This window comes from Coccinella septempunctata, chromosome 1 (genome assembly GCF_907165205.1).
Source record: "Coccinella septempunctata chromosome 1, icCocSept1.1, whole genome shotgun sequence".
Lineage (NCBI taxonomy): Eukaryota > Metazoa > Arthropoda > Insecta > Coleoptera > Coccinellidae > Coccinella > Coccinella septempunctata.
The window spans coordinates 55616510-55635283 of record NC_058189.1 but is presented as its reverse complement, the minus strand read 5'-3'; the positions used below and the strand labels follow the sequence as shown (position 1 = coordinate 55635283).

At 35.1% G+C, this 18774-nt stretch overlaps 1 protein-coding gene across 1 annotated transcript in view; it reads right to left on the bottom strand.

Moving 5' to 3' along the window:
- Positions 1-18774, bottom strand: part of LOC123320158 (discoidin domain-containing receptor tyrosine kinase B-like) — a 364297-nt gene that overhangs the window by 124514 nt on the left and 221009 nt on the right. The window contains exon 4 of the mRNA XM_044907363.1: positions 17342-17489. Within this exon, the coding sequence (XP_044763298.1) occupies positions 17342-17489 (148 nt within the window). The remainder of the gene's footprint in view (positions 1-17341; positions 17490-18774) is intronic.

The following is an 18774-nucleotide window of genomic DNA, read 5'->3' as shown; positions in this document are numbered from 1 at the left end:
GGCAAAGCTTCAGGCTCGAATACCGAGAACTTCTGTCGTCACTTCAAAGTAATAAAATTAAAATGTGGTGTTATTACAATATTGGAGAGGAAAGCTGAAGTGGATATTGCGAAAGGGGAGTGGTGAAGTGACTATTCGAATGAGCAAAAAAGGAGAGATATTTTATTTCCAGAAGATGAGAATAAGTCGAAATATGAGAGTTTGAAATAAGGTTCATTTCTTTCGAAGCAGTTATAATTCGGTACATAATTCCAATAAGAATGAAACATGAACTTGAGAAGAGGAAGTAGATGAATTTACGAGATATTCCTAGACTAGACTAGAATCGAATACAGGAAAGATCATTTGAATTTTAGCGAAGAAACATTCAAATCATGTCGAATATTTTTACACGAAAGCATTTCATGCGGCTTCTTTGATATCGAAAAGTAAATGTGACTAAATCTTATTTCGTTACAGAAATAACATTTCAATTTGCAGTACAGGAATTTTTAGCAACGAAGTGATTTTTCATTGTTTAGATATGGAAAATACACTGCGCAAAAAAATTAACGCACATTATGGAAATCTCAAATTCATTCTACAACTGAAGGTGTTCTCAATGGTAATTATTTTTATCAGAATTATGCATGCACATGTTATCCACTTTCAACGGTTTTCTTCAATACAGATGTTTTTTCTCAGCAGGAATAAAAAAGATGATATTATCAGATTTTGAATGTATTGGCTCCATTCTAAAATCAGTCGTTCTCGATCATTCTAGTGATCAATAGTTTTTCTTTCGTTTGATTTTCCACACTCGATCGCTATGCAACGCGAAACACGCAATTTGACCCAAGAGGAATGTGCCCAAGCGGTAGTTTTGCGAGAAGAAGGGTGGACATACACAAGAATTGCAGAAAGGTTTGGAGTTTCCTATACAAGTGTGTCCGGAATGTTGCAGAGATTCAGGGAGACAGGTATGAATGTCCGAAGACCAGGACAGGGTAGACCACGGGTAACAACTGCCATTCAAGAACGTTACTTGAGAGTTTCTTCGTTGAGACAACGGTTTGCAACCGCTCGCCTCCTTCAAATTCAGCTTGAGCAAACTCATGAGGTGCAAATTAGCACTCAGACAATAAGAAATCGCCTCAGAGAATATGATTTAAGGCCTCCTGTCGCAGCAAGAGGCCCAGCTCTTACCCCAGCCCATCGAAGGGCGCGTTTGGATCTTGCGAGAGAGCATATCCATTGGGAAGAGGCCGATTGGGAAAGAGTTCTCTTCACAGATGAGTCTAGATTCTGCCTCTACCATTGTGATCGAAGTTTCCTTGTATACAGACGTCCACATGAGAGATATGCTCAGTGCAATTTCCAGAATACTACTGGTTTCGGGGGAGGATCGATTATGGTATGGGGTGGAATATCTTTTGCTGCTCGGGCAGACCTAGTGGTCGTTGATAATGGAGCTATGAATGCTGATAAGTATATAAGGAACATTCTTGAAGAGCATGTAGTGCCATTTGCCCCATACATTGGTGAAAATTTCATTTTTATGGACGATAATGCCAGGCCCCATCGTGCGCGAATTGTTCAGGAGTACCTTGAAGAGGTTGAAGTCTCTCGAATGGAATGGACAGCAAGAAGTCCAGATCTCAATCCGATTGAGCAGGTTTTGGACAACCTCAATAGAAGGCTGAGAAGTTCAGAAAATCATCCAGCTACTCTTAATGACTTAGGAATCCAACTCGGAGAAATCTGGAAGGATTAGATCAGAACATTTTAAGATCACTCATTTTGAATATGAACCGTCGTTGTCGAGGTGTAATCAACGCAAGGGGTGGAAATACTAAGTATTAAATCTCTTATCAGCATTTCAGTATTTTGAAAATTGTTCAGTACTCTTTTTTCCCATAAGATTCGGTGAAATCCTGGATTTTTCTTCCATTTAATGTGTCTTGTTTCGTTCAAAACCTTCCCGAGAGAACATAAAAAATAAGTTATAAAGTCAATGTAGAGTTAACTTTCATTAAAATTGAGATTTTCAGAATGTGCATAAGAAATTTCGTCCTTGAGCGTTTTTCTCTAACTGCTGGACTAGAGGATGTCGAATGTTGGCAGTTTTTACCCACCCAAAAATCTCTAGTTTTGAGTTAAGAATCCGCATGCACATACAAAAATGTTTTTGTAACTGGAAAACATAATTTGGTTTTTTGAAAATAGCTAAAAGATATGCCTTTCATGTGATTATTCATATGTGAAAGCGAAAGAAACAATGATTGAACCAACAACGATCTATGCATTTATTTAAACCGTTTAATTCTACGACTAATTCTTTCCTGCGAAACACCTTGAAAAGGATCACCATGATAACTGTCATTAGGCCCTGGGGAACAATATAAAGAATTTATTTGGCGAACAAGCTTATACTAGTTATACGGCAGACATATTAGGTAACCTAAATTCATGAAACGGAATATCCCAAGTTAGGATCTGGATTATTTTCTAACAAAATAGTTTAGTATTTTTTTCACGAAGATTGTTAACAGTTATACAAATCGCAAAATCAAAACAATTATTATGTTTTGATGGTTGAGAAAAAAATGAAATGATGACGTCATCAGAAAAAAATCAATAGCAGGGAAAAAATTTTCAACCGTCATAACCACAATGGTAGCTGTTGGACCAGTCAAAAAACCTCAGTGTGTCATAATGTCCGCATATATCATTTTGTGCGCATTTTCCCCAAAATATTCGAACAAAACGCTGAAAATTGCAAGCATGGTAATGCCGTTAAAAGTTTCTAAAAATCATATTCAATTCATGAATTGAACCAGCTTTTCCCACACTCTGTAATATAACAGTGGTTTTCGCTAATGCACCACATTGGAAAGTTCTACCCAGTTATAACTAGAATGGGTTTACTCCGACAGTTTCATGGTTTCATATTAGCTGCACTCAGTAGAATTGTAGGCAATTTTAATTCATCTTCAACAAACAGAAGAGCGGTAGGTTTCGGCGAATTCGGACGCTTCCATATTGATTGTGCTCTCTCAGTGTTTATTCGAGATTTCAATAAATGAATTCTACGTATTGATGTGAGCACGTGAAGATGGGATCATATTGATGTTATTAAAATTCATTGAATTTCGAGGCAAACTTGAACTGGGTTGATTTTCAATTTTCATAAGCCAACATTTGATGATTCCGAAGTACAAACACTATACACCTATACTGGTAAAGGTGTAGTGAAGTCAAAAAGTTTGGTTTTTCGATATATAGATATGTCCAGTAATGACGAACATAATGGGCGTTCAAAAAAATTCGTCGTCAAGTAGGCTACAGAATTTTAAAGGTCGATATTCGGTATAAACTCAATTCTTTGCATCTGCTGTACTATTTTCCACGTAAACTGTCAAGTTAGCCTTATGGATGTTATCACAATCAACAGCAAATTATGCAAACCGTAAGATGCAGAAGTCTGATAATATTTTAGGGAGATCGTTCAGTGTTAAAAGCCTAAACATAGAAATTTTCAGCCTAAATTGTAATTAGTTTTCCATAAACATCTAATAGCCCATCGTAGGTAAATCACTCTAAATTTTAGTCTAACATTTTTGAGTATGATTGATGATAGTTTTCTTTGTGCATTTTCTCACACAGATCCCTATACAGAAGGATACTTGCTCCTTATACAGTGTGTGGCGTAATGAATGGATAATATGGTGCCTGCGGGTAGAGGACCTTATAGCGTTTCAGAAAAATATATTTTATATTCAGTAAAAGTCCCTTGGTTCTCGAGATTTTCGAAATATCAAGAAAATCACACCCTTGGCCACTCTTTTTGCAGGCAAGACTTCAAATCAAGGAATTCTTTCAAACTGTTTTTTGAATAGTATTGCAATAGGAATTTATTTTGAATTAAATGATGAAAATACAGAGAGTTATACCATTTCGGAATCTCAATGAAACGGGCATGTTTTTTCTTGCATTGGCTCTCAGGTAACCATATTATTTTTTACACCGCACTAGGTTGAACTTATGAAAAAAAAATTAGCAAAACGGAAAAGTTGAATGAGATCTTTTTTTCATAAAGAACTATTCATGCGCCTCAAAAATAATGAATTACATTCGATAGATCATCTATTCAGGAATACTATCTAAAAAACAGTTTGAAAAATCCGTCATTTGGAGTCTTGCCTGCAAAACGAGTGGCGAAGGGTGTAATTCTCTTAAATTTTCGAAAATCTCCAATATCTCGAAAACCAAGGCACTTTTATTAACGTAAAATATATTTTTCTGGACCGTACGCTCCATATTATCCATTCATTATGCCACACCCTGTATGAACCTGACATGTAAGGTCAAATGATTCCCAAATTTCACTCTTGGGCTGCCCAACTATAGGAAGTACGTAGACCCAGAGACAGTAAAATCATGTTCTTCTGTAGGGAGGTAGGAAAAATTTAAGTCCTGTGAATATTCTACTTGTGGTTGTCTGTTTTCCATTCCCACAACTCTGCTTTCACGTCCGTTTTTCCCTTCCTCCTTTTCTGCGTCTTTCTCAAATTCCAGATCTTAGCTGGCTACCTTTTTTCTGGAATTTCCTTCAGGCGTCCTTACCATATTCTTTCTATTGAATAATCTATGTTCATTCGTTCCTTCATATCTGTATTGTTATCTATATTTGTTCGGACTTATAAAACTATATCTTTTATAATAGATCTTTTCTTGGTGTGGAAATTTTTTTGCTTCCCAATTAGACCAAAAGTAGTCAGCAACCGGTAAACATTTTTGAATGAAATGAAGAAATAGTGTAGGTCCCTTGATCAGGTAGGAGACTTGAACCACCTCAAATATTTCAATTCAAATTTCGCGCTACCGGTATCGCAAATAGCTTGCGACATACTCTTTACAAGGCACAACTAGTGGCGTCTCCATTTTGGCCGCCATCGCCATCAGAAGATCAGAACAGTTCGGGGTTGAACGTGATTTTGTTGTTAGGAAGTAAGGAATTGAATAATTTGTGTTTGTTACATTGTCTGGAAAGTTTAATAGTTGCGTGGTGTTATTTAGTTTTATTGCTTTCATTGATTAATATTGTTTTACAAACGATGAGGCTTTCTGATAAGAGTTGTTGTAAAAGTTTCAAGAAAACATCTGTTGAATAGACTAAAGAGTGCGGGAGACTTGACCCATTCTTTGGTCGGGAGGCATAATCAGTTGTCCAAGTTTTCCGGGCTGAGCTCAGATAATAGTTTGCTTCAAAAAGAGAAAATTGAATAATAAAAATAAATATAAAAAATATACAAGGTTCAAAAAAGTAAAAAACCTCACGGAAATAACATCTGATGATGAAAACCTTCATATAGACAATCCTTTTGGTCATTGGAAATTGTTTTCTTTAAATGTTTTCCCTGATAAGCAAACTTATGGTCAAGTCTTTTTCGCCCCCTGTTCAACTCTCCCATGGGTAAGGGAGACATGAGTCAATTTTCGGTTCTTAAAAAATGAATTGCTGTACTCAAAATGTCCATCTCACCATCACTCTACTATTATCTATCGTTACCTATTTGGGCACTACCATTAACAGAAACACCTTAAGTGACTTGTGATTGAAAAGGGGTTCAACTCTCCCGGACTCCCCATATATTTTCGAATAAACTTGTAAATGGAATCATTCACAACAATAAGAAGCAAAATTCGATAGCTAATCATAACCTAGACAAGGAGAAGAAAGCCTGCAGTTATTTCTTGATGCCAGTCGAAAACAAACACTCCACGACCAACAGAAATATTTGAATTCCCTCTGATCACAAAGCCGCAATTCGACCTGTTCTAAATCCGTGACTGGAACTCAAAGCGCAATTTCTGGTTTGGACTGCTCACCTAACTCAAAGAGACTGTAACGTGCTGACGCGAAGTCAATCTCAAAGACATCTATCTGCTTTTGATTCGAGCCGAAAGGCACCGGCAAATGGCGGTTCAGTCGTGTTGCATGGCCGCTGCAGAAAATTTCGGAGTAATTTATGATCTTGGTCAACCGCGCTTCGACAATGACATGAGTGAATGGGAGCTGCCGAGCCGTGAAAAGTTCCCTTGAACTACATTTTCATTAGCGAGTGAAAGAGGTCGAGAGAGCACAAAGCGACCACGATTTCGCGATCTTTCATATTGATAACGTTCAGCATCCAATTTGGATCACAGAGACGTCATTTGCCATTTGAATTACGCGGAACTTGTATTTGTTCCGTACTCGGGGGTGAACTACTAACTGTCGATTCTAGTAGAGCGTGAAAGGAGAGGGATGAAATGCGAACTGATTAATTCGTGATTATGAGGTCCGTGGTGAATCGGAAACATTAAAGGAGGTGCACTGTTCAGGTGAACAGTGAATACCGGTCTAACAAACGGCAGCAGCCAGCAGAGCGGAGCTTGTACCACGTGAATAAAATCATTCCGGAGTATTGGACTCAATGCAACATACGGAAGAGATTATTGGATCCTGAGAGGTGTATTCTAATTCAACAATGATCGCTCGGACGCGTAGAAGCGACTTATATAATATCAAAACATATAACACACCTGATTTAGAGGTTGTAGCCAAATACATTTCGAAATGAAGGCTTAAGTCCTACTGCACAGTAAATTATTCATATAAGGCATCAGTGAGTCCTATACAGAGAGGTCCATGAATGGCGAATAGTTGAGGCTCTTGGTTTTTGAGATAAAGGGAATTCATTAATTTGTGATGAACTTTTGGCCAACTATAGATTCTGAACGACCATAAAGCCTTTGGCAGTAATTGTCATCTCAAACCAACAAACTGTTCATATGAATTTAAAAAAATGCATTTTTTTCTCTGAAAAATTAATTAACGCTTATGATTTTTGAGCGCAACTGTGGTCCTAAATACTATGACCAGATCGTTACGAATTTATTTAACAAATAGTTCATTCTGAAAGTTCAAGTTGAGTAGTTTTCAGCTCAGGACCTTCTATAATTAGAATTAATTAATATAAATGTTTTCTAATAACAATAATGTATGTGTTATTTCACGTTGAAGTTTTTATCTATTCCCAAAAATTTGTTTTATTCCAGTATGTTGTATTTTACTAGGCCCAGTGTTATTGTATTATTTTCTTCGATTCCTGAAAGTGTTCTTGAAGAAAAGATGAATTTCGTTTTCTCTTCATTGAGAAGTAGATTGCTATTTTTGATCCATTCATTTGTCTTATCCAATAAGTAAGTTCACATAACTTTTTTCAGCCAAGGTTTTCAATCAGAAGTAGATTTGTATACTTTTTAGGGTTTTCACTCCCAATCTCTGAAACAAAATCAATTAAAAATGAAATCAACGATTTGCTCCTGCGTAAATTCTTGCACTAATTTGTCAGGAGCAAATTAACTAGAAAAAATTGTTGCCTGACAATGAACTCAAAATAAATAACGTTGAAATTATAATTCTTCGTAACGTTTCGGAGTCTATATCAGACTCCTTCATCAGACGGAAAAATCTACTTTTGAAAATCTTCTGAATTGTCGCTTTTTGTCTGACATTAATTGTCAACACACAGAAACAGAGACTGCACAGAAACGTTGATTCATTTAATTTTGAAATTACCGGATGACAGTTCCTTCTTTAGTAAATTGATCCAAATATGATAGGAATAGATCATATTTGGATCAATTTACTAAAGAAGGAACTGTCATCCGGTAATTTCAAAATTAAATGAATCAACGTTTCTGTGCAGTCTCTGTTTCTGTGTGTTGACAATTAATGTCAGACAAAAAGCGACAATTCAGAAGATTTTCAAAAGTAGATTTTTCCGTCTGATGAAGGAGTCTGATATAGACTCCGAAACGTTACGAAGAATTATAATTTCAACGTTATTTATTTTGAGTTCATTGTCAGGCAACAATTTTTTCTAGTTAATTTGCTCCTGACAAATTAGTGCAAGAATTTACGCAGGAGCAAATCGTTGATTTCATTTTTAATTGATTTTGTTTCAGAGATTGGGAGTGAAAACCCTAAAAAGTTTATGAAGAGATGCAAAATCCTCCCAAAATAAATTTCAATCGATATCTAGATTTGTATAGTCAGCATAATTAACTACAGTCACTGTTCGTTGTATCTAAGCATCTAGTTTGAGGTCATTTTGTAAAAATCATCATTAGTTAGGTTTATGATTATGCGCAAGATTCCTAATTACCATAGTAGAAGACTTATGAATCGAATACCCATAACGAGAAAACCTCACATTGTAAGAGAAATTATTTTTTGATTGTACGATTTAATCTGTGTTGTTTTTTGAATTTGTAGCTGCTCCTGAGGAAGGAATGAATACATTCCGAAAGCTCGAGTGTAAAGAATAAAGAGTGATCCATTCGTTTTTTTGACTGCAATCCCAAATAACCCCCAATCTGAGTATAAGCAGACAGTCGATACTTATTTACCTGTCATTAAGATATACAGGGTGTTCCATCTCAGACGAGCCACCCGTATATTTCTTATCCCATAGTGATTGGAGTAATTAACCGAAACACGTCAAATGATTTTGTTTGGGGGATACCTTTTGACGTATATGAGGCTTGAACGAGCAACCCCCTAAGAAGGGGCGCTTCAACCCCTCAAAATTGAATAGGGGAGAGGGGCTGAGTGATACTTCATTTGAAAGGTGTTTCTTCACAACGGTGTATGATGATATCCGGTGGGTACTATGATTTTTTACTACAGGTTTATTTGCTGAGCTACAACATAAAGTTGTGTTTTTTCTTATGAAAACAGTAGTTTAAAATGACTTAAAAAGAATCGCAATTTTTTTACAGTTTCAGAAATATTTATACATCGCCCTCAGCATTTCTAAGTCATTTTAAACTACTGTTTCCATAAGAAAAAATAAATCTTTATGTTATAGCTCAGCAAATAGACCTGTTGGAAAAAATCATAGTACGCCACTGAATTGCTATCAAAAAAGCGTCTGTATAATCTTTTCATTTTAACATCCTAGCTTAAACAGAAACGGAGATAATGACCAAAGTTGAAATTTTAATTTTGACCTATAACTCGAAAACAAAAGAAGATTAGAGTAATGCAGTTGATGGCATTATTAGTTTCTCGAAAAATGCCGACCGTAATGTGCCATGCATTTTCCTCTATCTCGTTGGGTTGAAAAAGTTGGAATTCAGGTATCACCAATTTTGCCCACCCTGTACAAGCCCATTTTCATTGAGCTCTTTCTACTACACCCATAGCTGACCTCTCGTTTTTGGAAGCTTCCACTACTTCATTGATAAATTGGTAGATTGCTGTTTTTATACAGGGCGAGCCTTTGATTCGTACAAATATTTCAACAATAGATCATCGAGGTCGAAATAAACACTTTTTTCCTTTACCATTTTTTTCAAATCGAGTCAGTTTAAAAGATACAGGCTGTTGAAAAATCATAAAAAAATTATTTTCAGTTCTATCCGAGGTTCTATCTCAGAAACGGTATTATCGAATGAATTTCAAAATAAAGTTTTTCATTTATTTGGTGAATCTTTTTCGAAAACTAGACATCACCTACATCTTCCAGTTCTCATGATAACCATGAAGTACCATAAAAATAACAAAAATTCAAAAACCCAACTCTTGAAACTGAGTTGGACGCATCTTAATGAATATTTGAACGTATTGTAAAATAAAAGTATTCTTCATATTTCATATCATATGCCGTTTAAGAGTAATTTGATATTCAATAATTGAAAAGTATCTGTGAAATTTGAAAATTTGGGTAATTTGGCTTAATACAACCCTGTTCAAGAGGTCCGCAGATTTGAATAGTGTCACAGATTTAGCTAGTTATTCTGCAGGTAATTTTGTTTTTCCAGGGGTGGCACAGCTCATTAGGAAAACTAAAAATGACTATATCTTTTTATCAGGGCCCGATCGGAAAAAATGTTATAGGAAGAAAGTTTTTTTTTTGACCTCAAGAATCTACTTCTAAAATATTTGTACGAGACTCACCCTGTATATTTTCCTTTTAAGTAACTGTAATGATTTTCTCTGAATATTTTATTCTCTTTCAAATATTCCATTATTTATTGACTGACTTGACATTTCCATAATCTTGGAGAAACTGGGTGAACTGCCTATAGGTACCCTTTTTTTTATGAACTCATTTCACAATTGCAGTTCTGAATTTTTCAGGAAAAATGACGTGTCTCAGTTTGTTTGATGTCGGTCATATATCCAGTTATTTGCTCAGCTGTTTGCTAGATAATGTGGTTAGAGAATAGATAGATCTTTAAAATCTTTAATCTAGAGCACTCCTGAAGTTACCGTTACTCTGTATCACCAACTTTTCTTCTTCAGTTTGTTTTCCAAATCCGACAGTGTTAAATCCAAACGATCCAACACCGAATTTTCCAACGAATGCAAATATAGGAATAGTGTCAACATGAATTAATAACCATAAATAACCCACAATAAACAATTGAATATACATAATAGAATGAAATAATTATCAGTTTCAATACGCGGTATCGAAATATTTCGATGCACGATAAAAATTAGTACAATCAAGCGCGATCCAATTACGTCCGACGCAATTGTTTTCGCTGCAACATCGATTCCATGGAAAATATTTTCGTTTACCGTATTTTCATAATGTGAATGTTGTAGGTATTTTTGTTGGTTACGGGATGACATCAAAGCTGTCAGATTCTTGTTTGAACTGAATAATCAATTCGGAATTCTCGATAGCGCGAAAAGTAAATGTTTGTCGTTAATTTCGAGTCCATTTGTTTTCGTCCACAGTTAATGAACATTTTCGGTTCGTAATGCTCTCCGTTTCGGTATCGGATGGTTCTTCATTCGAGATTTTCGTTTCGGCAATCATAACGATAATTTCGGATGAGATTAATTGAACACCTGCTTGATTCCGGACAAGGGCGGTCCTAGACTGATTTTCTGGGGAGGGTAGTAATTGAAAGAACAATTGAAATTTCAAATTAAGACTTCAAACAACACCCTGTAGGTATCTTTAGTTAGCATTTGCAGTACCATATTTTTTTTCTTTGAATTGTACAGTGCATCCTATTTTGGGTGAGACAGCCAGGGTTTCTGGCTTGTTATTTAAGATAGAGCCTTGAGGTTTTCACGTTTCTGTCCTACTTTTTTGTGAAATTCTGCGTAAAATCCAGTGGCGTACTCAAATTTTGTTTTCGGGGTATGGTTTTCAAGATACGACACAAACCTATATTTTTTTCAACGGAACACCCTGTATTTCATTACTTCGTTGAATTCGTTATTTTTTTCCCTTCAAAATTATGTATAACATTATATAGGTAGGATGTTCAGAAATGCTAAAAAACACTAAAACATCACACAATGATGATTTTTTGTTAGTGAGCCATGAATTTTCCAAGTTTCAATAAGAGGATTATTACTTTTGATTATTAAGAGTAGTATTTCATGTATGAAACAAATATCCTCGTTGTTATTATGGCTACTATACATTTGGAAGCATTGTTTAATCAAGTAGGCATTGAAGAGAAAAAAACAAATCTGATCTAGCTGTCATCGCTATGAAGTGTTATTGTGTTTGGACACAACAGTCCCGAAGAACTTCGTGCATCAACAGAGAAATTACAAAACAGCCCTTTTATAATATTAAATGCACTCAGGCATTGTATAAAGACCTATAAAGTATGAAGTCTTTATACCACGTATTGAAAAGGTTTGTCAATTATGTATTAGGCAAAACGGACAGCAATTTGAACAGTTTAATTAGTAAAAATTTGTATCAATACCAATAAATATTTTATTGGAAAAACTTCTCTATCTAATTTGTATTATGAATTTTTGTATTATTTATGTGCTGCTATTAGGTAGGTACTCTTACGAACCGCTGAATTCAAATTTTATTTATATATTATTTTGTTAAAATCCATCAACACAATCGTAACTTATAAAAAGCAAATTATTTCAATTAGTCTATTCAAAGGAGTGGCTTTTCTGAAAACTATTCTTGACTGACAACTCCCTATTATTTTTTTTATGTTTCCATGCCATCCAAAATTTCCTAGCATAGCATCTATGATGAATGAATTTCTTATAAATTAACTAAAATTTCTTCTAATTCCTAGTACTCATTGGAAAAACTAAACTAAACAATAATATATTGGGGAAACGCAAACCATAATAGTACCTTCGTTTTGTTTTTCGTGTTAGTGATGAGTGTATTATCTTTGTTTGCCATCTCATTGATTCTTCTTCTCTAAAATCATCATTATGTGATGTTTTAGTGTTTTTCAGCATTTCTGAATTCAACGAAGTAATGAAGTACAGGGTGTTGTATTGAAAAAAATATAAGTTTGTGTCGTATCTTCAAATCCATACCCCGAAAAAGAAAATTCAGGACGACATTGTATTCTACGCAAAATTTTGTATCAGACGTAGTTTTCAGCTCAGCATTATTTCTCAAAACTTCGGAGACAAAGAAGGGATACGAAAAGTATCAATTTCCAACATCGCCCTGTATCTCATAAACGGAAACGATTTTTTTCTTAGTTTTTTTTTTATGCAAAAATTCAAAAAATCGTATTCGTTATAGGCTCTGGGGGGGGGTAATTACCCCCTTTACCCCCCCGTAGGACCGCCCATGATTCCGGAAATAAAACTCATTATGGAAGTTCATGTTCTATCTTTATCAAAACTCTGGAAAAATTTTGATTTTGATTATTAGCTTAGTGAGATATTCTTCAACTTTTCTAGTTCACTCTTCAACTTGATCCAGAAAATACAAACTCAATTGTCATGGTTTCGAATCTATAGGATGTGAGAGCAACCAGTAGAGTCATTCGGGGTAACTGCAGGTGCAGAGGGTAAGTGAGCGCAGTCGCAGTGCGTATATCTCGACTGTGAAATGTATGAAAGAGGGGTTCATTTGGGTGAAGCACAGGCGCAGAATCGCCAAATAAGTTTTCTCATAGGATTGCGCCGAGCGATGTTTCGTTAACTTTTTATTTGCAATCAATGAAATTTACTGGTTTTCTTGTTAATTTTTAGTGTCTCTGCAAATTCGGCCAGGTCCAAGTTCTGAGTCTGATGGATGTTGAACAATATTTTATTCGATCATGCACATATTAAAATCATGTAATCAAATCTCATGCACATATTAATCTAAATATAAGAAAAAATTTCAGGTTCTGTTAGCTGCTCAACTCTATAAGAACGTCAATTCACATTTTGGTTTACTGAGGAAAGTGTGCGCATAGATTCATTATATGGGCATTAGTTCAGTGAGGAATAAATGACGACATTGTTTATTTTCTTGATTGAAACTCGATCAGCATTTTCCTATTTGTTCAGAAAAATATGAAGAGCTACCAACAGAGGAATGTATCAGTGTTCTGTATACCAGGAATGGTGGCACGAACAATACTGCATTGCTTGTAAAAAGGCGCTTCTGTATTGACAATAAACAACATTTATCTAATATTGTAATATTTTAATGACATTATTTTGTAATTTGTTTTGATTGTGTGGTTCACTAAGCACTGCGTTCACTTACCCCGTGAGGGTGCGCACGCTTACCCGCAATACGGACTTTCACTATTAAATTTTTTTTTGAAGAAAAATAAACGTTTTTGTTTGTTTGCTTTTAGATGTTTTTTCATAGATTAGAAAATGCTCTACCTTATGAATATGTTTTAATTTTCCTAGCTTCAACATTTGAAACAGAGTATGGTTTGAAAGGCAAAAGTGTGCACAGTTGCCCCTAATGACTCTATACAAGGTGTGCCATGTTACTTTAACGTCGCAACACTCAGTACATGAGAAAAATACAAGTACCACTCTTATTAAATAAAGCTCGTGCAAATGTTGGAGAACTGTTTGAAGGTTCGTATCATTGAAAGAAATTGAACATAATTCTTCATTTCAGAAGCTATTCATCAACTTGAACTCAAATTCAGCTCGAAGCTTTGAAAAGTAATTATAGAGCTATGTACAGGATGGACAATATTCGTTGTCTACTGAAGGGATCTCGAGAACTATGAGAGCTAGAAGAAAACGGATGACACATTTGTTTTCTCTCTAGAGAAACAAAAAATGGTGGTTTGTCTTTGAAGCTACAGATCTGCAACTTGAACCTTCTACAGGTACCTACTTTTTTTACGTAGAATCCACTGACGAGTTCAAAATATTTGTTCATTTCGAATCATAAGACGAACTCTTATTGAATTTGTTATTATTGAATTGAAAAAAAAAAATTCTGTCAGTAGATTATACGTAAAAAAGTGCCTTAGAAGGTTTACGTTTCATATCTGTAACTAGGTTATGAGAACTTTTCGAAATCGTCATTATCTCATTTTTTGCAAATAACTCGAAAACAATGCATTAGCAAATTGTTTTTGATCATAAAATGCCATTTTTCTTGAAAACGGTTCACTTTAGAGCAATGCACTAGTACTTTTTGTAGAACACATTGGCGCATCAGAATTCGCTGTGCGAATGCAAATTGGTCCAGTAGTTTCAGGGTTAGAGCCACTATCACATCTAATAAAACCGAGTAAAGTGCAAAAAAGTAGCTATTATTAGTGAAAATGTGTGTAAAATAACTCAATTCGGTCATTCAAACGGTTCCTGAGATATTGAGAACAAAACTGAAAAAAAAATTTTTTTACAACCTGTATCTTGGAAACCAAGACTCAGAGGACAAAATTGAAGAGAAAAAAATGTTATTTTTTCATGAAAAATCTACAGTTGACCGTTGATACACTTATTAGGAACACCTTGTATTTTCTGGAGGACCTGTTGTATATTTTGTTCTTGATACCTTTCCATCGCGTTTCTGACATACATACATACGAAGATACTGGATAAAAAATAAAAACATCGTATGATATAGGTAAGTTGAAGCTAAAGCTAAAAGAGGTGAGGGTCAGGACAAAAATCATTCTCTGGAGAATTCAGAATATATCTGGTAAGTTTTCTAATTGAACTTTTTGTTCGATTTTTGCAAAAATCAAAAATCATGAAACGAATATCTAATAATTTAACGCTAAATTACTGTATAGTGTGTACACGAGAATAACATTGCAGGGCAGGTATTTCCCTTTTTGGAAACTCATGGTTCAGCATGATGAAATTCTACTTGTCACTCCGGTTTTAATGAATGAGGTCATAAAGTTTCCTGCGTTTTCTCTCTTCCGCTTTCCGACATAATGAGATTCATTATGAGAATTCCTGGAGTGAAATTATTTTTCTAAACATTTCAGTCTTTTTTCTATAGAGATTGATACCATCCACGAGCCAGAGTGTCAACTGGAAGTTGAGATAAAATTATAGCATTATACTTCTTTCACCGTATAGTAAATTTAATGGAAATGATCATGATTTACAGCGTGACACAATGTTTACACATGTCGTCGAACCAACACATATACTCTGGAATATATATTCTTATCTTCTTCACTATTTTATAGGGAAATGCTCCAAGAGGTGAATATTCATTTTCACGTTCAAATTAACAGCTTCTGCACATCCGAGAATAACCTTTTAGAAGAAATAAATAACTTTCGAGCCCGACACCTGATCTCTGATCTGCCTTGATCTTGTACGAGGATGTATTGATATCTAATTAGCCTAGACCAGTTCCATGCATAAAATAAATATTGCGTTTCCATAGCAACGAAAAATAACTCATTAGAAGTGTCAGTGTGAAGTTTGAGGTCAAAAAAGTAAACCAGAGTTACGCAATAAATTAAAAGAAAGACGATGTCCACCGAAATTGAAAAAATCGAAAAATTGGAGTATCGAGCCATCATCAAGTACCTGTATTTAAAAGGGTTAAGAGGTAAGCAGATTTACGAAGATATGCTTAATACCCTTGGTGATCAATGTCCTTCGTATGCGACCGTGAAAAATTTGACTGCAAGCTTCAAAAGAGGTTAATTTTCCATTGAAGATGATGACCGATCGGGAGGCCAGTTTCTGTGTCAGTCCCCGAAAATATCGATGCAGTTCATGACATGATTATATCAGACTGTCGAATTGGGCTTAAAAGGATATCTGAAGCACTGAATATTTCATACGAACGCGTTCATCATATAGGATGGATCCCCAAATATTTGAATGTTGATCAAAAGCGTGCAAGGATAGAAGCATCGCGTTCGATCTGTGCTCGATTTGAAAACGATGTAGACTTCCAAAACCGAATTGTTACTATAGATGAGACTTGGGTACATTTCTACGATACTGAAACAAAGCAACAATCGATGGAATGGCGACACTCTGGTTCTTGAAGACCTAGGAAGTTTCGTATCCAAAAATCTGCTGAAAAAGTTCTTGCTTCAGTTTTTTGAGATTGCCATGGAGTAATCATGATTGATTTTTTGGATAAGGGTAGAACCTCGGGTAGAACAATATCCGGAGATTACTATTCGACATTTCTGACCACTCTACGGAAAAAAATTAAAGAGAAAAGACGCGGAAAGCTCTCCAAAGGTGTTTTGTTTTTGCAGGACAACGCCCCTGCACACAAATCTCATGTTGCCATGCGAAAACTTCGTGATTTACGGTTTGAATTACTAGAACACCCCTCTTATTCACCAGATTTGCCTCCATCCGACTATAATCTCTTTCTTCAACTGAAAAAAAAGTTCAAAAGGTCGTAAATTTTCTTCCAACGAGGAGGTAATGAAAGCTGTGAAGGTCTAGTTTGCAGAGCAAGAAGAAACTTTTTTTTTAAGGTCTACAGACGTTGCAGGTTCGCTGTATTGAATGTATCCAATTAAGAAGCGAATATGTTGAGTAATAAAATATTTTGAAGTTTTGTTTTGTTCTATAGTAGGCTAAGTATATATATCCTCGTAAGGTTCACTCCACCTAAACGATATTATTTTATGACCGACAATACGCTAATGACTACATTAATGTATCCTATAGAGAAATACAATCGGATGTATAGAATGTACTACATTGCGAAGTCACAAAGAGTTGAGAAAAATTTTCCATATATTTACGGGGAAATATCTGATAATTTGATTTTATACTCAAGAAAGAATTCAGTGAAGATGCATTCGGAAATTAACAGTTTTCATCGTAGATCACATATAAATTGGAATTCTCAGTGAAGTTGAGGAGGGTCGAAAAGCAAGAAATTACATATGATAACTCCTTCCATGAAGGAGTAAAATGCTGAAAGCGCTAGATATTTCAAAAGTTCGGTTATTAAAGACGGCAAAGTGTGAAATGTTGTTCAAACACATAAGCCAGCTGAAAGCAACTTGCTAATGAAAATATGTCATTAAGTTCCAAACTTTAATATGGTTTTACTGCTGAAATGGAGTAAACAAGAATGAAACTTACGTTCCCAGGTACATCCGTATAATTCCACCCTCATGCAAACAGTCCTGGGATGTTCGCTGTAAGGGATGAAACGAACCTTGGTTGCAACGAACGGAAGCTCTAGCCTTTGGCGCACTACTAGATACGTGTTGCTGTTTCCTGTTAATACCTGGAAATATGAAGGCAATGTGTTAGCATAACTATTATTACTACCTTGTAGAAATAGCCAGAATACATATAATTTCTTCAAAGGTGGATATTCAATGGTTCAGTGAATCTAACATAGGGATAAATAGAATTGTCAGCATAACAATTTTTTGTGCATACACAGGTTGGGTTATCGTTCTTTTACGAATGAAGTATTTATTATTAGTTTATTAGATATTAAATTAAAAATTTCAAACAGATTGAACAATCAACAATTGATTTAATATAATGCAAGAATTAGTAAGTCATGAGAAATGAAATTCTATACAAAATATGATCTAAATCACCAAATTCTCTATGAAGTTAACTAACCCGAAAAAGGGAATTAACTAGTCCAATTACAACATCGTTACTGAAATTCTCTATCTGCAGTAAACTAGTTTGTGTGCATTATGTTTCAATTCTGAAAAAATAAATAAATTCCTTCCAAAGCGAATGCTCTTTGTTTTACCCAAAGTACTGAAAACATTCAAAATTTCCAGTCCACTGTTTCCACTCTGCAAAAACAGCTGACAATACAGTCATTTCATATCCTCCCTTTAGTTACGCTGGATAGCAAAATTTCAAATAGAATAATCTACGAATCATTGCCTCGCAAAGAGAAAAGCCGAATCATTATCCGTCTTCATTGTTCGCCGAATATGGAAAACGAAATGTGCACTGAACATCAAAGAACATTAATTTTCTCTTCAAAGGAAAAAACTGATTTCGATCTGAGTTAATCGCAGTCACATTTATTAGAATTTCTGCAGTGTGGTCTGAGATCGATTAAAACTGATTTCAAAGCGATGTTTATCAGCACTCTTGTTAGAGAATATGTCATTTGCATGCTTGTATTAGTCCAGTCGGAAAGACTTTGAAGGTAGGTTATATTTTACAGGTTACTTCATCTCTTTTTGAACAATTTTTTTTATATACAGGGTATCCCAAATTGTTTGATTTTGGCTGTTTCTGGTACTTCTAGACTAGATAGGCAAAAACGTTGAAAGGAGTCCTGGGCTCGATTTTCGAGAAAAGACCATTAGTGAAAACCGTTTCACGATATCTTCATTTGTTTTGAAGATATAACCAAATTTTGATATTTCATCGATTTTGAAAATGTGCCATAACTTTTTCATTTTCGAAAATATCTGAAAACGAATTGAACTTTCTAGAGGCACTTTTTCACAAGGAATCAGACACTGTATTTAATTTTTTTATATCTTTTGTACTAAGGGTGGGAAAAAAAACAACGTTATTTCAAATAC